This window comes from Cetorhinus maximus, chromosome 19 (assembly GCF_964194155.1).
Source record: "Cetorhinus maximus chromosome 19, sCetMax3.hap1.1, whole genome shotgun sequence".
Taxonomy (NCBI): domain Eukaryota; kingdom Metazoa; phylum Chordata; class Chondrichthyes; order Lamniformes; family Cetorhinidae; genus Cetorhinus; species Cetorhinus maximus.
Genome location: NC_135897.1, coordinates 71,144,466 through 71,163,310, shown reverse-complemented (window position 1 = coordinate 71,163,310; position 18,845 = coordinate 71,144,466). Strand labels below are relative to the sequence as shown.

The 18,845-nt window shown below is 42.0% G+C and overlaps 1 protein-coding gene across 17 annotated transcripts in view; it reads left to right on the top strand.

The window, feature by feature from the left end:
• LOC144693906 (disks large homolog 1) overlaps positions 1 to 18,845 on the top strand; it is a 412,000-nt gene that overhangs the window by 319,457 nt on the left and 73,698 nt on the right. For all 17 annotated transcript variants that reach the window (XM_078564096.1, XM_078564108.1, XM_078564107.1 and 14 more), the window contains 2 exons: positions 16,229 to 16,385; positions 17,831 to 17,933. In XM_078564096.1, the coding sequence (XP_078420222.1) occupies positions 16,229 to 16,385; positions 17,831 to 17,933 (260 nt within the window). The remainder of the gene's footprint in view (positions 1 to 16,228; positions 16,386 to 17,830; positions 17,934 to 18,845) is intronic.

Below are 18,845 nucleotides of genomic sequence, written 5' to 3'. Positions count from 1 at the left end.
TCCCTTAACTCCCCCACTCACCAAACTCCAAGTCTGCGCTCAGTTTCCTCAGCTGCAGCCTGTTTTCCTTAACTGCACTAAAGGGGCCTGTATTTATAGCCAACTGAACTGGGGCTAGAATAACCAGATTCAACCAGTTAGTTAATTAATTACTCAGCCCTCAAAGCAGACAATTTACCCTGTCTAAGCTGCAAGAAAAAAGAACTTGGCCTACTTACACAGTACTTTCCAGTTACTGCTAATTACAGACTAGATTAGATTTTAAGAGCAAAATTTGAGAACAAAATGAACACTTTAAATTCCCCCACTCACCAAACTCCAAGGCTGCACTCAGTTTTCTCAGTTGCACTCCATAATACCTTCAATGGGTGAAGCCACTCTAAAACTAACAATGTGTGGGGAGTTGAGTGGCACTTTGCATGTGAATCTCGGCCTTTCTTGACCTCTATCTGTGATACTGTTAAGAGAAATGCTGAAAACTCTTCCATTTTGTAAATTTATAAAACTCCAGGCCAATCTTTCAAATTTGTTTGGCTGCAAAGCAGCTCTTGGCTTCACTGGATATAACCTACTTGGTTTGACCACAGATGAAATTTATAGCTTTTGACTGGTAGACAGGAAGGGCAGCATTTAACTCCTCGAAGAATTCTTCTGTACAGTGTTGGATATTCATATTGTGCCAGCATAGAGCCTCACCTACCAGGGGTGCATATCAGGAAACATGAGCACGCTCACCAGAAGGCATGCAGCTTGTCCTTGTGTGCCAAAAATCAGTGAAGCTCTGTGCCAGAAGCAGGCATCTGGAAAATCAGCCCTGTAGTTTGTTACCTATGGCTCATCAGGTTGTGTATATCTTCATAAATGGTACTTCAATAAAGTACAGTGTTCAACTATCCTGTGTATGAATCAGATCCACAGAATCAGTGGGTCATTACTGCAATGAAAATGCTGAATGATCTAATTTATTGTGCAGCGTAATTTACAGTGACCTTAGTGGCCAGGATTATAACTTGTTTATTTGCAATCTTGTGTATTTAATATGGATGGTAATACTCAAAAGCTTTTACAGTAAGAAAAATGCATTACCTGTAATACAAATTCTACAATCTATTGAGTGTAACTGAAAGATGAAGCCATCATAAATATGCTTAGAATCAATCTAAAATATTGGATGCAATAAATCCAGATTCTCTATCAGATAAGTGGAGTATGGTGAAATTGATTTTGTTCCCCAGTCCAAGTACCTAAAACTGCTTCAGCGTTTTTGAAATTAAATGCTGCAGCTCCCCCAGTGGTTTAGCTGGCTTCAGTGAATAACTGAGCTGCACAGGTCAGCAGAGCTCCAATCTCTACTATGTTGCTCATTCCCAGCTAGAGAGCGGTAGGGATCATATATTTGGAACCTCTGCTTCTCTCATGTCAAAGAGAAAAAACAGAAAGTGCTGAAAATACTCAACAGGCCAGGTGGCATCCTCGGAGAGAAATGGAATTAATGTTTCAGATCAGTGACCTTTTATCAGATCTGGGAAAAGTTAGACATCTAATAGGTTTTAAGCAAGTGAAAGAGAGGGTGGTAGGACGGTGGTCATTCTGCCATTCACACCTCCCCAAGATGGATCTTTTGTTTCTTATCCCATTACCATCAACCTTTTTGTCATTCAATTTCTCCTGTCTTCCACCCTATCACATTCCTTCCGTTTTGCTCTTTTTCCAACCCTCCCCCCTTCATTTGCTTTAAAACCTATTACCTTTCTAACTTTTTCCAGGTCTGATGAAAATCCATTGACCTGAAACGTTAACTTTGTTACTCTCTCCACAGATGCCGCCAGACCTGCTGAGCATTTCCACCATCCAGAGTATTTTGCTACTAAAACAAATCATCTGTCATTCTAGCTGTCTGTGAAACGGTGCTGTAAATTGCCAATCCCATGGCAGTTGATGCTTGTGTTATTTGACCTGGGCCTGAATCTTCTGGTTGGCATGCGGGGGGTGGGCCCCACTCGCTGATGCATAAAATGAAGTGCAGTGACGTCGGGCGTGCGCCCTGACACCACCGTGCATCATTCCAATCTTCAGTTCGGTGAGCACACACCGGAGTTGGCTGCACGCCCACCGAACTGTCAAAGGCCTATTAAGGCCATTTAAATACCGATTGAAATAATTAACAGGGCTGCCCGTCCAACCTTAAGGTTGCCGGGCAGGCGAAGAGCCCAGGTAGGCTTCGCATTTTTGATGGAACCTCATCCACAGGTGGGATGAGGTTTCATGAAGGTTTATTAATGTAATAAAAAATTTTAGTAAAATTCATTGACATGTCCCATGACACTGTCACATGAGGGGACATTTCTGAATAAATTTTTTAATTATCTTTTTTCAAGTTTACCAATTCAAATTAATCTCCCTGAGGCAGCTCCGTGCCTCGGAGATTTCTGCACACTTTTGTGCGCGTGCAGGCCCTGACTCTCCTTCCTCCCCACCCCCTGCCCGCACAGGGAGCACTGAGCGCTTCAGGGTGCGCATCACACTGGATGGGCCTTAATTGGCCCGCCCACGCAAAATGGCGGCGTGCAGCCAATCGCGATCGGCTACGCCCCCGCCCGCTCCCGAACTGCCCACCTGACGGGGGGAAAATTCTCCCCCTGGAGGCTAAGGACCTCCCTGTTGATGCCGTAACTTACATTATCTGAATACTTGTGCTCTGGCAATCACCAGGGCTAATTTCATAAGACGTATATCCTTGTTAACAGTGGCCTTCATCTATGCATAGGGATGTGTAAAATGTACATAAAATTCATGTGCAGGAAAAGCAAAGCATTAAACTGTTCCACGCAATGTAGAAACAATTGCACATAAATGTTAATTCTTGCCTTCTTTCCCGCTCCTCAATAAATATTGTGCAGGGGCAGAGTGCCACTGTTAATTGCTACATGGACTTTGTGAACATGGTTCACATCAAGTCAAGTGCAGAGTTTGCCAATGATGTCTGGCAGTCTGCCAGTTTCCAATGAAGCACAGGTGTGCAGAGTGTATTCGGTTCAGGTTGGCAAGTTTACAGATTTATTGCTGTTTCACTGCCTAAAGTAACTGGGTGTGAGTAAACAGTATGAGACAGAAAATACAAGTGGATTATTTCATTGAACCCAGATAGTTCTGCTTAGCAGAAAATATCTGTGTCAAAATAGAAGAAAAGTGTATTAAAGATGTTTGTTAGATTAGAAGCCGCAGTCCCTTTAGAAAAGGCTAAGCTTGGAGATGGGCCTACAGGCATGCTGTTTAGCCACTGTTCCAACCCATCCACTGATTCAAAGTAAAGCTTCCATTTTATGTATCTAGAGGGGAAACAGTCAATTTGGCAAGTTTGTTTTGACTTGTTTGCCTGCCAGGAAGCTACAAAGTCCCTTTGTGTGTCCTTTCAAGTGTTTTCAAAATTAATGTTAACTTACCTGGTTTTCTTCAAGTGGAATTTGTGTAAATCAGTTGAAAGTGTGCTCGATTCATCCTAAGTGCACACTGGTGAGCTTTTGAACACAGCATCATCTGGTGCCTTGGGCAACTGTAATTCAGATGCAGTATCACCACATTAGGATATTTCTAATGGGCAACACTCCTACAACGTCCTTTTTTAGAAACCGTGCAGATGCTCCATCTGTTGCAGAATGGACTTGAATTGTATGATTTTATATTTTTAAAGTTAATTTAATGCACTAAAACTATCTGCAGTATAGCCTGTGCTGTTGAATTTTCAATATATGAACATGGTAAAAACGCTTTGCAGGGTACATCACCAATATGACATTATTTATGAAACGCTGAGGTGAAAAAATACATATTGGTATCACCTGTGAATAAAACTCATTGGGCAGAATTTTGCCCTTGATGGGCGGGCGGGCCCGACCAACTCAGCGGCGGGCCCAACCAACTCAGCAGCGGGCAGGCAGCCAATCGCCGCTGCCGCCATTTTAAGTGGGCAGGCCAATTAAGGCCCACCCAGCGTGTCGCCCGACGGGAAGCGCTATGCGATTCCTGTGCGGGTGTGGGGGAGGGGGGTGGGTGGATTCCCCAACTGCCAGAGTGTGCTCTTTCGCGCGCATAGCACACATCTCCCTGAGGCAAAGTGCTGCTTCAGGGAGATCGCTGAAACTCTAAAAATAGAAAAATTAAAAAATCATTAACATGTCCCCCTCGTGAAAGTGTCACATGAGGTGGGACATGTTAGTGAAGAGCACAAACACTTTATTAAAAGTTTTTAAACCCGATATCAAACATCATCCCGCCACTGGATGAGGTTTGTAAAAAAAAAAAAAATCTCTTACCCGCCTGCCCATTGGGCCCGTGCGCCAACCTGAAGTTAGCACGGGCCCCTCAAAATCCTGGTCGATTGGAGAGTTAATGGCCTTAATAAGGCCTTTAATTAATGGCGGGCGCGCGTCCCGCTGCATAGCACGCCCGCCGACCGAAATATTGTGATGCTGCGCGCTGACGTCGGGACGTACGCGCGACATTTTAAGCGCTGACATGCGGACTCCACCACCCGCACACTAGCCAGAAGATTCTGCCCATTGTCTTCTACTACAGTAAGCATGTCTGCTACATGATGTATTTATACTTGTAATACGGTTTGAACGGAGAGCAGTTTGGGGAGAGGGCATGTTGGCCTCCAAGTATGTTAGTGTCACATGCTCAATGCCTTCCTGGTCACCTTTGTTCAAATCATGTATCCTTTCTTTCCCACAATCTAGGCCTCAATCGCTTAACATTCTTAAACTAAATGTCAGATTTAAATATGCAATGAAACATTTTCAAAATAAAGAACTGCAATCGGGATGAAAGTAAATCTTCAAAGTCGGGTGTATTTTCAATTGTATTTTTAAAAAATGATATTTTTATTTAAATTTATTTTGGAAATATGTTGTATTTCTTATTTCGAGTGTTTCTTCACATGTTACATTGCTGTAGATCTGCCCAAGCCAAGCAGCAGATAACTTTCAGAGAAAACAGGCCAACAAGCTTCCCAAAACGCATCGACAGTTTCCCCCCGTTTGGAAGCACAAGACCCACAATTCCAAGGTCACGAAGAGCTGAACAAGAAAGCAAGTTGGCTGGAATTTGGGATGTTACTCAAAGATGGGGTGTCTTTCCCCTGCCAAAACCCCACCAATTCCACTTTTCCTATGATTAATTTGCAAAAGGTGCCTACACCAAAGTGACAGTGGGAGCTTAATGCCATTCTCAGAATGGAAATCTCACTTGCTATTAGGAAAGTCACTACTGATAAATTGCTGCCACTTATTGGGAACACAGATCCCAGATTCAAGATTTGTCCATCCTGTCTGATTGCATGGATGCATCAAAAACATTTCCAGACTCTTTCACAAACCCAAACAAACTTTTATTATTATCGAACTTGAGCCTTTGAACTGTATCTTCATTTTGCAGAGCTGGTAACAAATAGAAATGTTATAGCACATGGGGAAAGCCTGTGTCCCTACTGTGCTTAGAAGAAGACATGAAACATGCGTTTTCTCCTCAAGTGTTTAGAGCTATGGTTTATGCTGAGCCCCTTTTAGATATTGAATCACTTATACCTTCCACCCTATCATAAATTGTCAGCCTGAAATATTAACTCTGTTTCTCTCCTGAGTCCGCTTAGGACCGAAATGAGGAGAAACTTCACTCAGAGGGTGGTGAACCTGTGGAATTCTCTACCGCAGAAGGCAGTGGAGGCCAAGTCATTGAGTATATTTAAGAAGGAAATAGATTTCTGGACTCGAAAGGCGTCAAGGGGTATGGGGAGAGCGCAGGAGTATGGTGTTGAGATAGAGGATCAGCCATGATTATATTGAATGTTGGAGCAGGCTTGAAGGGCCGAATGATCTACTCCTACCCCTATTTTCTATGTTTCTATGTGCTTATTTCAGATTTCCCGCGCCTGCTATATTTTGCTTTTGTTTATTCTGAGTAAGTTGACCTCAGTTGAGACAGCGATAGAGGCACTACAACTGGTAAGGAGGCAATGGCTTCAGTAAGCCAGGGGAGAAAGCTTTTTATTTAAAAATAGTAATCCAAGAGCTTTGGAGCCTCAAACAAAGTTGTACTTTTATATTGTTCTCATGTAACGAAACGTTTCAGAGTGGCTGCAGTGAGACTTAGGACTGAGGAGGAAGAGAGAGTGAAATGAGAAACGTGCTTAAATAAGTCAGTTTTCAGAGGCTTTTGAAGGTGGGGCAAGTGGTAACAAGACAAAGGAGTCGAGGAAGAAAATTCCAGACTGTAAAGGTTGAGAGGGCCGAAGGTTCTGCTACCATTTTAAAAAGAAAATGGAACCTTTTGTAAGAGGCTATTAAGTTGATGGATGGCAGGCTCTTTCTGGATATAACTACATTCAGAAGTGCTGAGCAATGGAAACAGCTGTGAGTAGGGAATTGTTTATGCTTGTGTCAGGATCACACATTGAAGTGTTCTGCCTTGATCAGTGATTGAATGGATATACTGAAGGTGATTAAATACATTGCATTATGGATCAGATAATGGGATTCTCTGGAGTCAGCTGTACTAGACATTAGATATTGCTGTGTATATAAGACAATTCATCCACCATGTGACAGTGGTCAAGCTGTCTTATACCCTTAAATCATTTAAATTCTGATTGCAAGTCCTGAGTTTTTGGGAACAGTGGAGGGGAAGAAAGCAGGCCAGGGATGATTAGAATTTGGTTAGCTCGTGGATTGTTGTGATTTAAAGTTCCGAGGGCAAAAAGAAATGTAGATGGTGCTGTGAAAAATGCCTGTAGAGAAAGTAAGTGGTTTCCATAACCATGAAACATTACAAAGGTTTGTCTGTAGTGCCAGTTGATTCTCATTATATGCTTCTGAAGGGAGTTTATATTGCTGTTTCTATGAGACCTTTGCACATTGCAATGCTGTGTCACACCACTTCATTGAGATGTTAATGTTGGCAGAGGTGTGACTTTTGTATTAGATTTGATTATAGTACTGAAAGAGTGGGTTCTGGTAGTGGTGGTGGGATCCCTATCCCCGAGCCACTGATTCCATAAACCAGGGTGTTTAGCAGCAGTGAGAGATTAAGCCAGCCTGTTCACAACCTTGGTGTCACATTTGATCCTGAGATGAGCTTCCAACCTCATATTCGTGCTAACTCTTAAGGCCGCCTATTTCCACCTGCATGATATTGACTTTGCCCCTGGCTCAGATCAGCTGCTGTTGAAATCCTCACTCAAGCTTTCGTTGCCTCTAGACTCAACTATTCCAATACACACCTCGCTGGTGTCTCACATTCCACCCTCCGCAAAACTCAGCCCTTCTTAACTTGCAGCAAGTCCGGTTCCGCTATCACCCCTGTGATCACTGACCTACATTGGCTCCTGGTCAAGCAACGTCATAGTCATAGAGGTCTGCAGCACAGGGAAAGGCCCTTTGGCCCATCGAGTCTGCACCGGTCAAACAAGTACCTAACTATTGTAATCCCATTTTCCAGCACTAGGCCTATAGCCTTGTATGCCATGGCAATGCAAGTGCACATCCAAATACTTCTTAAATGTTATGACGGTTTCTGCCTCTACCACCCTTTCAGGCAGTGAGTTCCAGATTCCCACCACCCTCTGGGTGAAAAAATTCTTCCTCACATTCCCTTTAAACCTCCTGCCCCTTAGCTTAAATCTATGCCCCCTGGTTATTGACCCCTTCACCAAGGGGAAAAGTTCCTTCCTGTCTACCTTGTCTATGCCCCTCATAATTTTATACACCTTAATCATGTTCCCCCTCAATTTCCTCTGCTCCAAGGGAAATAACCCCAGTCTATCCAATCTCTCCTCATAACTAAAACTCCCCAGCCCAGGCAGCATCCTGGTAAATCTCCTCTGCACTCTCTCTAGTGCAATCACATCCTTCCTATAATGCAGATTCCAGAACTGCACGCAATACTTCAGCTGTGGCCTAACCAGTGTTTTATACAGTTCCAGCATAACCTCCCTGCTCTTATATTCTATGCCTCAGCTAATAAAGGCAAGTATCCCATATGCCTTCTTAACCACTTTATCTACCTGTCCCGCCACCTTAAGGGATCGGTGGACATGTCCCTCTGATCCTTGGTACTTCCCAGGATCCTACCATTCATCGTGCCTTGTTTGTCCTGCCCAAGTGCATCACCTCACACTTATCCGGATTAAATTCCATTTGCCACTGATCAGCCCGCCTGTAATCTAAGGCTACCATCTCACTATTTACCACCCCACCAATTTTCGTGTCATCCGTGAACTTATTGATCAACCCTCCTACATTCAAGTCTAAATCTTTTATATATACCACAAACAGCAAGGGACCCAACATCGATCCCTGTGGAACCCCACTGGACACAGGCATCCGGTCACAAAAACATCCCTCAACCATCACCCTCTGCTTCCTGCTACTCAGCCAATTCTGGATCTAATTTGCCAAATTGCCTTGGATCCCATGGGCTCTTAACTTCGTTATCAGTCTCCCATGAGGGACCTTATCAAAAGCCTTGCTGAAGTCCAAGTAGACTACGTCAAATGCATTGCCCTCATCTACACACCTGGTCACCTCTTCGAAAAATTCAATCGAATTGGTCAGACATGACCTCCCCTTAACAAAACCATGCTGACTGTCCTTGATTAATCCCTGCCTCTCCAAGTGTAGATTAATTCTGTCCCTCAGAATTGCTTCCAATAGTTTCCCCACCACAGAGGTTAGACTGACTGGCCTGTAGTTCCCTGGTTTATCCCTTCCTCCCTTCTGAACAACGGTACCACATTGGCTGTCCTCCAGTCCTCTGGCACCTCTCCTGTGGTCAGAGAGGTATTGAAAATTATTGCCAGTGCCCCTGCTATCTGCTCTCTTGCCTCACTCAACAGCCTGGGGTACATTTCATCCAGGCCTGGAGATTTATCTACTTTTAAGCCTGCCAGACTACCTAGAACCTCCTCCCTTTCTATGCTAATTTCTTTAATTATATCACAGTCCTTCTGCCTGATTTCCATACCCACGTCGTCCCTCTCACTTGTGAACACCGACACAAAGTATTCATTTAGAACCCTACGTACTTCTTCCAGCTCCACACACAAATTACCACTAATGGGCCCTACTCTTTCCCTAGCTATCCACTGATACCTCTACCACTTGCCCGGCTTCATTCCCTAAAATTAAGTTCAGGACCACCTCCTCTCTTGTAGGACCTTCTACGTACTGGCTTATAAAGCTCTCCTGGATGCATTTTAAGAATTCTGCTCCCTCTAAACCTATCACACTATGACTAACCCAGTTAATGTTGGGGAAGTTGAAATCCCCCACTATTACTACCCTATTATCTTTACACTTCTCTACCTATGTGCTCTTCTATTTCTCTCTGACTGTTTGGGGGCCTATAGTACACTTGGAGCAATGTGATTGCTCCTTTTTTGTTTTTCAGTTCTACCCATATGGCTTCATTTGAGGAGCCTTCTAAGATGTCATCCCTCCTTACTGCTGTAATTGATTCCTTGATCAATATTGCGATACCCCCTCTTTTACCACCTTCCCTGTCTCACCTGAAAACCCTATATCCTGGAATATTGAGCTGCCAATCCTGCCCCTCAACCATGTCTCTGACAGCAATGATGACATACTTCCATGTGTTAATTTGTGCCATCAACTCATCTGCCTTATTCGTCAGACTCCTTGCATTAACATAAATACCATCCAATCTTGCCAAACTCCCTTGTGCCTTAACTGGCCTATAATGTCTATGCCTTCCAGCCTCTCTTGCTCTCTCTTCTCATTTTGGCTGTGCACCTCCCCCTGCTGAACCTCCTCAGGATCCCATCCCCCTGCCAAGTTAGTTTAAACCCTTGATTTTAAAATTCTCATCATTGTTTTCATGTCCCTCCATGGACTTGTCCTTCCCTATCTCAGTAATTTCTTCCAACCCCAACCCCTCTCGGATATTTTGCACTCCTCTAATTCTGCCTTCTTGAGCACCCCTGATTTTAAGTGTTCCACTATTGGTCGGTGTGCCTTAAGTCACCTAGGCTCCAAGCTCTGGACATCCCTTCCCCTCCACCTTGCTACCTCACTTTCCTCCTTTAAGGCACTTCTTAAAACCTAACTGTTTGAGCAAGCTTTTGGTCATCTGATCTAATATCTCCTTCTGTGGCTCGGTATCATACTTTGTTTTAGAATGCTCCTATGAAGCTCCTTGGGGCGTTTCATCATGTTAAAGGTGCTATATAAATTTAAGCTGTTGGTGTTAGTTATTAATGTGTTACCTGAACTTGCTCTGAGCTTCTGACCCCATTTTATCTCGATCTCCAAGACTGCCTAACTTCACTTCATATGATAATGTCCGGTTCCACCCTGCCTCAGCACACCTGCTGCTGAATCGCTCATCCATACTTTTGTTACCTTCACACTCGACTATTTTGATGCTCTCCCAGTCAGCATCTCATCTTCAACCCTCCATAAACTAAAACTCTTTCAAAACTTTGTCCCCCATTTTTTAAATCACAATAAGTTTCATTCTCCCATTGCCCCAGTGCTTGATGACTTATATTGGCTCCTTGCCCCCCAACTGTTAATGGTTGGTTGATTGTGTTGTTAAAGATACACAGACAATGGGCATTGTTTGATTGAGGACTGAGAACACACAAAGTTAGCTGGAACACTGCTAGTCGTTGAGAGGCAGGGATCTATAATGCTGGATAAACCTACTAACTAGGAAAAATATCTTTGTTCAGTTTCATACTTCACCACCTGGCTTGGATCCATTTAACACCTCTATCTTAAAATTCTCATCCCCATGTTTATATCAGCACTCTCTGTCTGTAACTTACAACTTTTCAAGAGCTCTGCATTCCTCGAACTCTGATCTCTTGTCTATCCCACCATTGGCAGCCCTCAACTGCCTCTTAAATTTCCTCTCCAATTCTCTCTCCTATCTTAAAACCCTCCTTACAACCTACCTCCGACCAAATTATCTGTCCTAATGTCTCCTGCTTTGGCCTGCTGCCATTTTTTGTTTGATGATACTCCTGTGAAGCATCTTTACTAGACCCAAAGTACTATATAAGTGCAAATTATTTTTGTTGTGTTATGATGTCCGTGCATTTGATGGCTTGTGAACTTTGGATTGTCATCCGAAACCTCATAGTCTGGGAATGGGATTCAGCTTCTTCTGAAAATGTTCTCTGCCTTGCAGTTGTGAAACGCATCTGCTGGCTAGGTTTGATTTTCACTTTTATCTGATGGGTCTGAATTATTTGAATCAACAAAGCTACAGAATGCAAGCCAACTTCTTGGCAGAATGGAATGGAGGAGACTTGAGTTTGCTTTCAGCTGCAGGGAGGCTTGATCTCTGGACATAACTGCCTTTTGCTAGGGAATAAACTAAACCAATCCAATGCTGAGAGAATTTGAGATTTGCTTGCAATTTGCTGATGAGTAAAAGTTGGTAAGTGATACAATGGCTGGCCCCAATTAAAGTTGTTTGTTCACTTTATATCTAGATGTGAATTTAAAAAATAATTGTACATATGCATCTAGATGGTCACTGGACATAATACATTATTCAGTAAGTGGGAGTTGAAATACTGTTAAACAAACACCATAGCGGAGAAGGAATATAATTTAGATTGAACAAAAATTGATGCAGCTTGTCCAAGTTGCTTGTTGTTTTGTTGAGTTATGATGTATTTATATCTGAAGGATGTTCATGCATTCTTGGTGTCATGTATAACTTCAGTATGGGATTGGGGTTCAGCTTCTGCTTTTTTATATGTAGGCTAGCCAGTGTTTTTCAGGAAAATTATTGCAGATGATCAAACTCATTATTACAAATAGCATCAACTCAGCACTAGTTTATTCCCCAAACTTAGGCAGTTAATATGCAGAATCAAGTTCTCATGATGGGACTTCATCCCATTGAGGTTGAGAGTCCGTTTTCTGACATGGTCTTTCTCTTACTGGGATGGGAAGGGCAGTGTGATAGTTGTAAACTATTCTAGTACACACCTGAATTGAGAGTGTAGAAAGCGAGAGTAATGTTGTGAACTTAGTTGTAGTAACTTGCAAGCTCCTGCTTCAATGGACGAACCATTGTGACCCACCTTATGATCAAAACTTACCTGACATGTTGTAAAAACAAAAAACTACTGTGGATGCTGGAAATCCAAAACAAAAACAGAATTACCTGGAAAAACTCAGCAGGTCTGGCAGCATCGGCGGAGAAGAAAAGAGTTGACATTTCGAGTCCTCATGACCTTAAGGGTCATGAGGACTCGAAACGTCAACTCTTTAGGGTCATGAGGACTCGAAACGTCAACTCTTTTCTTCTCCGCCGATGCTGCCAGACCTCCTGAGTTTTTCCAGGTAATTCTGTTTCTGACATGTTGTAGTTTGCTGAAACAAATTTGATTTATAATCTTCCATGTAGTTTCAATTCATGTAGTTAAATAAATTGTTTAAGAATCTGTGTTTTGTGTGTGATGCAAGAAAGAATGTAATGCAAGCCACAGCTCAGTGGGGTGAGCACTCTTGCATCTGATCAAAAGGTTGCAGATTCAAGTTCCGTGCCAGAGACTTGAGCACAAAATCGAGGCTGACATTCCCACCACAGTAAAGAGGAGATGGCATTTTTCAGATGAAACATTAAACTGAGATTTGGTATGTAATTGAGTGCGCATCTGCCCTCTTGGGTGGATGTAAAAGCCCCCGTACCACTTTTTCGAAGAAGTGCAGGAAAGTTCCCCCCTGTGTCCTGGCCAGTGGTTATCCCTCAGCCAACATGACTAAAACAAATTATATGATCAGTATCATTTTGCTGTAGGGACCTTGCTGTGCACAAATTAGCTGCTGCATTTCCTACATGACAGTAGTGGCTACATTTCAAAGACAAATCATTGGCTGTAAAGCACTTTGGGACAGCCCGAGGTCATGAAAGATGCGATAGCAATCTAAGATTGATCGACCTACATTTATTTTTCTTTGAAGAACTGCAGTTGAATTGCCATTAACTTTTATAAAACAGTACTTGATCAATAATGCAGAAATTTGCTGCCCTCTGATGTTGATCATCCTAAATAGCAGTTTTAAGGAAAAATACAAGTGTTTTTTGCTCTAAGCGCTCTTCTTTTTCTTTGACCATCTTCAATATGTACTCCCCAAAAGTTTGGCATATTTTATCAGTCATGGAGACCACCACCAGCCGTGCCCCCCACCCCCATTTTGGATTCCATCTCTCAATCCAAACTGCTGTTGTGAAACTGTGGGGTCAAACAACAGGTATCACAGACAATCCAGTCAGCATGGAGGTGATTCAGCAAAGGCCAACCATGAGCATCTTGGATGTCACCCCCTACCCAAAATACATATCCTGAACCAGCCACATAAATCAAGAAGCAGAATATTGCGGATGCTGGAAATCTGAAATAAAAACAGAAAATGCTAGAAATCCCAGTCAGGCAGCATCTATGGAGAGAGAAACACCAGAGTGAACATTTCAGGTCGATGACCTTTTGTCAGAACTGGGAGAAATTAGAGATGTAATAGGTTTTGATCAAAGAGTGGGTGGCACAAGGACAAAGGAAATCTGTAGGGTGGAAGACGGGAGAGATTGAATGACAGAAGCCTTACAGGGCCAAAGGAAATGATGATGGGGCAAGAAAAGAAACAGAAACAGATGATGTGCCTAGTGCTTGAGCATGACCCTGAGCTTCCAGTGGCCTGTCATTTTAATTCTTCGCCTTGGTCTCATGCTGACATCTCTGACCTTGGACTTCTGCACTGTTCCAGTGAAACTCAATGTAAGCTTAAGCATCACCACCTCATCTTTCAATTAGGCACTTTACAGGCTTCCAAAAGCAACAATTTCAGACCGGAAACTCTGTCCCCCAACAGGCACCCCCCGGCCCCAAAAAAAAACAAATTGTTCCCGTTTCTTTGCATGTTTTGGATTTTCTCTTATTTTTGCTTTGAGAGGAGCCCACATGCTCTAGGCACATCATTTGTTTCTTTGATTCTTTTCTTGCCCCATCACCATTCTCTTTGGCCCTGGAAGACTAACTCTCTGTCATTCCTCCTGTTGTTCACCCAATCACAGACTTTCCCTTTGTCCTTGTCCCACCTACCCCTATTACATCTCTAATTTTTCCCAATTCTGATGAGAGGTCATCGACCTGAAACGTTAACTCTGTTTCTCTCCCACAGATGCTGCCCGACGTGCTGGATATTTCCAGCATTTTCTGTTTTCATTCCAGCTGCATAAATACTGTGGCTACAGCAGCAGCTCTAGAGGCTGGAAATTCTGTGCCAAGTAACTCACCACCTGACTCTCCAAAGCCTGTTCACTATTTACCAGGCAGCAGTCCCCTCCAAGTCACACACTATTCTTTCTTGGAACTATACCTCATTCATTCACTGACACTGGGGCAAAATCCTGGAACTTCTTATGGTATCTACATCACATGGACTGCAGAAGTTCAAGAAGGCCTCCTCATCACCACCTCATGGGCAATCAGGAGTGGGAAATAAAAGTTGACCCTGTTAGTGATGCCTACATACCATAAACAAGTATTTAAAAAAGTAGAAAACTAACACCCTTGAGCTTAAATTTTTGCATTTTAAAAATATTTATTACATCATTCTAATTGGTGGGCCTTCAATTTCAAAAGTAGCAGTACCTAAACTGATGTCTTCAAATCAATATCAGCAAAAGCTAAGTTTCAGCTTTGTTATCTTAACCTACAAAATGCGATGCTCAATCATATTTGTTTTGAGCTGTAATATTATAGTCATGGGATGCTTAAGTGGATTGCTTCTCTCTTTTAAACCAATGTGAAGTAATTGATGCATTAAAAGCACAGTGCAATATTTATCTAAAATCAAGTTATGTTTGAGTTTTGGAAAGCCATGAGTTCCAAGCATCATAAAGGATTAAGAGACCCAGTATATGTGAGGCAGGAATGTAGGGAATTTCTCATTGTTCATAAAGGAAGAATTTCTTTTTTGTTTTGTTCATTCAGGATGTGGGCCTTGCCAGCATTTATTGCCATCCCTAATTGCCCTTGAGAAGATGGTGGTGAACTGCTGCAGTCAGTATGGTGTAGGTACTGTCACAGTTCTTTGAGAGGGAGTTCCAGGGTTTTCACCCAGCAACAATGAAGGAACAGTGATATATTTCCAAGTCAGGATGATTCATAATTTGGAGGTAGTGGACAGGCAGGCAGTGCATGCTCATTGCCTGCACTTGAGTGGCACAAATGTTTACTTGCCACTTATCAGCCCAAGTCTGAATGTTGTCCAGGCCTTGCAGCATGTGGACACGAGCTGCTTAATTATCTGACAAGTTGCAAATGGATCCCAACACTGTAATCTTCAGCGAACGTCTGCACTTCTGACCTTAAGTGCAAGTACATACGATTCCATGATCTTTTGCTTCTTTTAGACTGGCTTTCTTCTTCCTCCTCTTTCCCTTTGCCAAAATGAAAGCAACATGTTGCACACTATGGTCAACCCACACACTCTGCACATCATACAAACAATCCCTACAACAGTTTGGAGAGAATCCAGATCTAAGGTGTGGAGTTAAAGCATGTATGGTTCTTTGATTCATATTGCCTCTCTGGATTCCTTCGAGCATTGCAGGAAATCTTGTTTTCTGCTGGAACATTCACCCTCTGTCTAACAGCACATATTTAAAGCACTTGGTGCCCAAGCAATCATTATTTAGTTGCACCTTGACAGTGAATGTCCACAAGCCATTTGGCAGCATCTCAGCTGAGCCTGATTCTGACTTTGCCTATCCAGTTGGTCTCAGGAGCAGGAACCCTGGCTCGGTTTCCCTGTTGCTGTCCCGACTGGGACTAGGTAAAAACTTTGAAGCCCTTTCACAAGTTTTTGTTTATAATAATTTAAAAATGTCATCTTGAAGAGGAAAGAATATTTTCCACTGAGCCATGTAGCTTCCTGTTTTCTAACTCCCCTTCATTCCTTCTGCACCCAAAAGCAGGAAAAGTGTGAATGGAAGCAAGCCCAGTGAACCAATTTGTTGAAATTAGCTCTGCACTATATGGTGCTCTTTGTCCATTTCTGCAAGGGCTTTAAGAATCTCTCTAGTCATTAACTATATGTTCAGGTTTATCTTGACCTGAGAACATACTCTATAAAATTAATTATCAGGGGTGTTTGGTTAGCTGCTGCTTTGACTACTTTTGTTTTTCCAGGGAACCCAGAAAGGTGGTGCTACATCGAGGATCAACAGGCCTCGGTTTTAACATTGTCGGTGGTGAAGACGGGGAAGGGATTTTTATTTCCTTCATATTGGCAGGTGGCCCAGCTGACCTGAGCGGTGAATTAAGAAAAGGGGACAGGATTATTTCGGTACTGTATCTCATATTTTGATTTGTCCTTTCTGACCTTTAGAAGTTTTATTTTTGTTATTCCCTGATTACTATGGTAACCTTGGTTTAAAACCTCTGGTGTATCTAATGGAGTTATCAACCCCCTTGAGCTTATTTTCTGAACCTGCCTGACGGTTTTAACTTTTTCCCAAATGCATCAATGCACACATTAATTTTTTATACATCTATTAAAATCTCAGTGATGTCTGTATACAGAGAGGTTTGCATGGAATTTCCTGCTGTTGGTGTATTAAATAGAAAAATCCCATCACAAAATTTATTCTGCACATGCATTGTGTATGAACCAGCGGTGAATAATACTAGATTATGAGAAAAAACAACAGATCTAAATAGCAGCACCGTTAGTTTCCAGTCTGTAATTAAAAAAAGATTTCAAATTAACACGTTAAATTCAAGACTGAAAAAGTAAAAACTAAGCAACTTTAGTGTGCTTTTTGTGTTCGTTAAGGCAGTGCATATCTCGTGCTAATCATGTCTAGAGGAATTTTTAAAAAAAACATTTAACTACAACAGACAATTCTTCTCAATTCAGTATAAAGTTAGGACTGGGAGCTCATTAAAATGTGGATTTTGCTGATGGTTATGCTTGAAATAGAATACCTGATGCAGAAGGAAGTACTGTCACTGTTGAACACGCAGCCACTTCTCCCATCCTATCACCACAATCCAAGTTTAGAAATAATTTCTTGGCTCTCTTGAAGGTGATGCACATGGCTTTAATCCTGTGCCTTTTGGATATTTCGGGTTTCTCCTTTTTGCAAAGCACCATTCAACTGAAATACTTTATGGAATTGTTGAAGTGGGTAGTTCCTCAGATCAGCAATCTATATGGTTTTGGATGTCAATTGAAAGGCATCCAAATCAAACAAAAAAATCAATACAGGCTGCATGCACACAACATCCCCTTCACACTAATATCTACTCTCACTTTGTTTCCTCTCACTTCGTTTCCTCTCCAGCAGACTTCAGATCGTGCCAGGAGTGTGGTGCAGCAAGGCTAGGCACATTCCCATATCTAGCTCATGTTTTAAATCTCAACACTGAATGTCAACAGGTTCCTTAACTGCAGCAGAGCCTGATCATATCCTCATCCAACATTTAACACAATCGTGAGACTGACTGAACCTTTTAAGAAAAAAGCTGCTTCCCCTTTGCACTCCAGTGATGGGAGATAGTGAGCTAAAACAGTGTTTCGGGATATTAATCTGCTATACGTAAAAGCTAAATAACTTTCTTCCTTATTAAACTGGTTTTTAAATCCTATAATTATAATGTAATTAATACATGCTACATTTTTTTAAAAATATTTGAAAGAAAAGATACTTCCTGAATCATGAAAGAGTCAAAGGGATACAGGAAAACTTCTGAGTGTTCACTTCAAAATGTAGACTGTCTTTGATGCAGGTGAACGGTATTGACCTGCGGAGTGCCACCCATGAGCAAGCTGCAGCAGCACTAAAAAATGCCGGGCAAGCAGTCACTATTGTAGCACAATACAGGCCAGAAGGTGAGTATATTGGATCAGTTATTCTGCATTCAAAGAACAAATCAATATTTTGCTTTTAGTTTTCTAAATGTCAGCATGCTACAGCTGTTTATTGCGAAAGTCTTGAGCAAAATGTTAAAACACTAAATTTGGAATTTAGCTGATTTCGTTTGTCAAATGTCTGGCAGTCTCCTGATGTGTATCTGTAGAATGTCCAATGATGACAATGTATGTTTTCTAATAGTTACTAACAAACATGGTTGGGGTTTCAGTCTGTCCCTACATTGGAGGTGTCCTTTCCAATGTATTAATTCCATATCTATAAATTGTTTAGTGAATCATCCCTCAACAATCACATTTGAAATTTAATGTTTTGCAGCTGTGTGGAGTTTTAGTTGGTTGCTTTATGTTCCAAGATTGTAAATTAATCTACATGTGATAACAGTCTTTTTTTTTAACGTTTAAGCTTCATGTAAGTAATCACACATTATTGTGAGCTGTCAAGAAGGCAAGCTGGAGACTAAAATTACTGAAAAGTGGAGATAAAATATAACCGCACAGTTTCTTCTGCAACCATTAAACACCTGAATAATAGTACAGTATTAATGCAGGGGAAAACAACTGTCTCTAAGAATTAAGGGAGTAGAAAATAAAGGGAGAGCCTCTAGAAGATTTGCAAGAACAGAGGGGCCTTGCTGTATATGTGCACAGGTCATTGAAAACGGCAGAGCATGTTGAGAGAGCAGTTAATAAAGCATATTAAATCTTAGACTTTATTAATAGGGGCATTGAGTACAAGAGTAAGGAGGTCATGTTGAACTTGTATAAGACACAAGTTAGGCCTCATCTGGAGTACTGTATCCAGTTTTGAGGAAAGGATGTGAAGGCAGTGGAGAGATTACAGAGGAGATTCACAGGAATGATGCCCGGGAT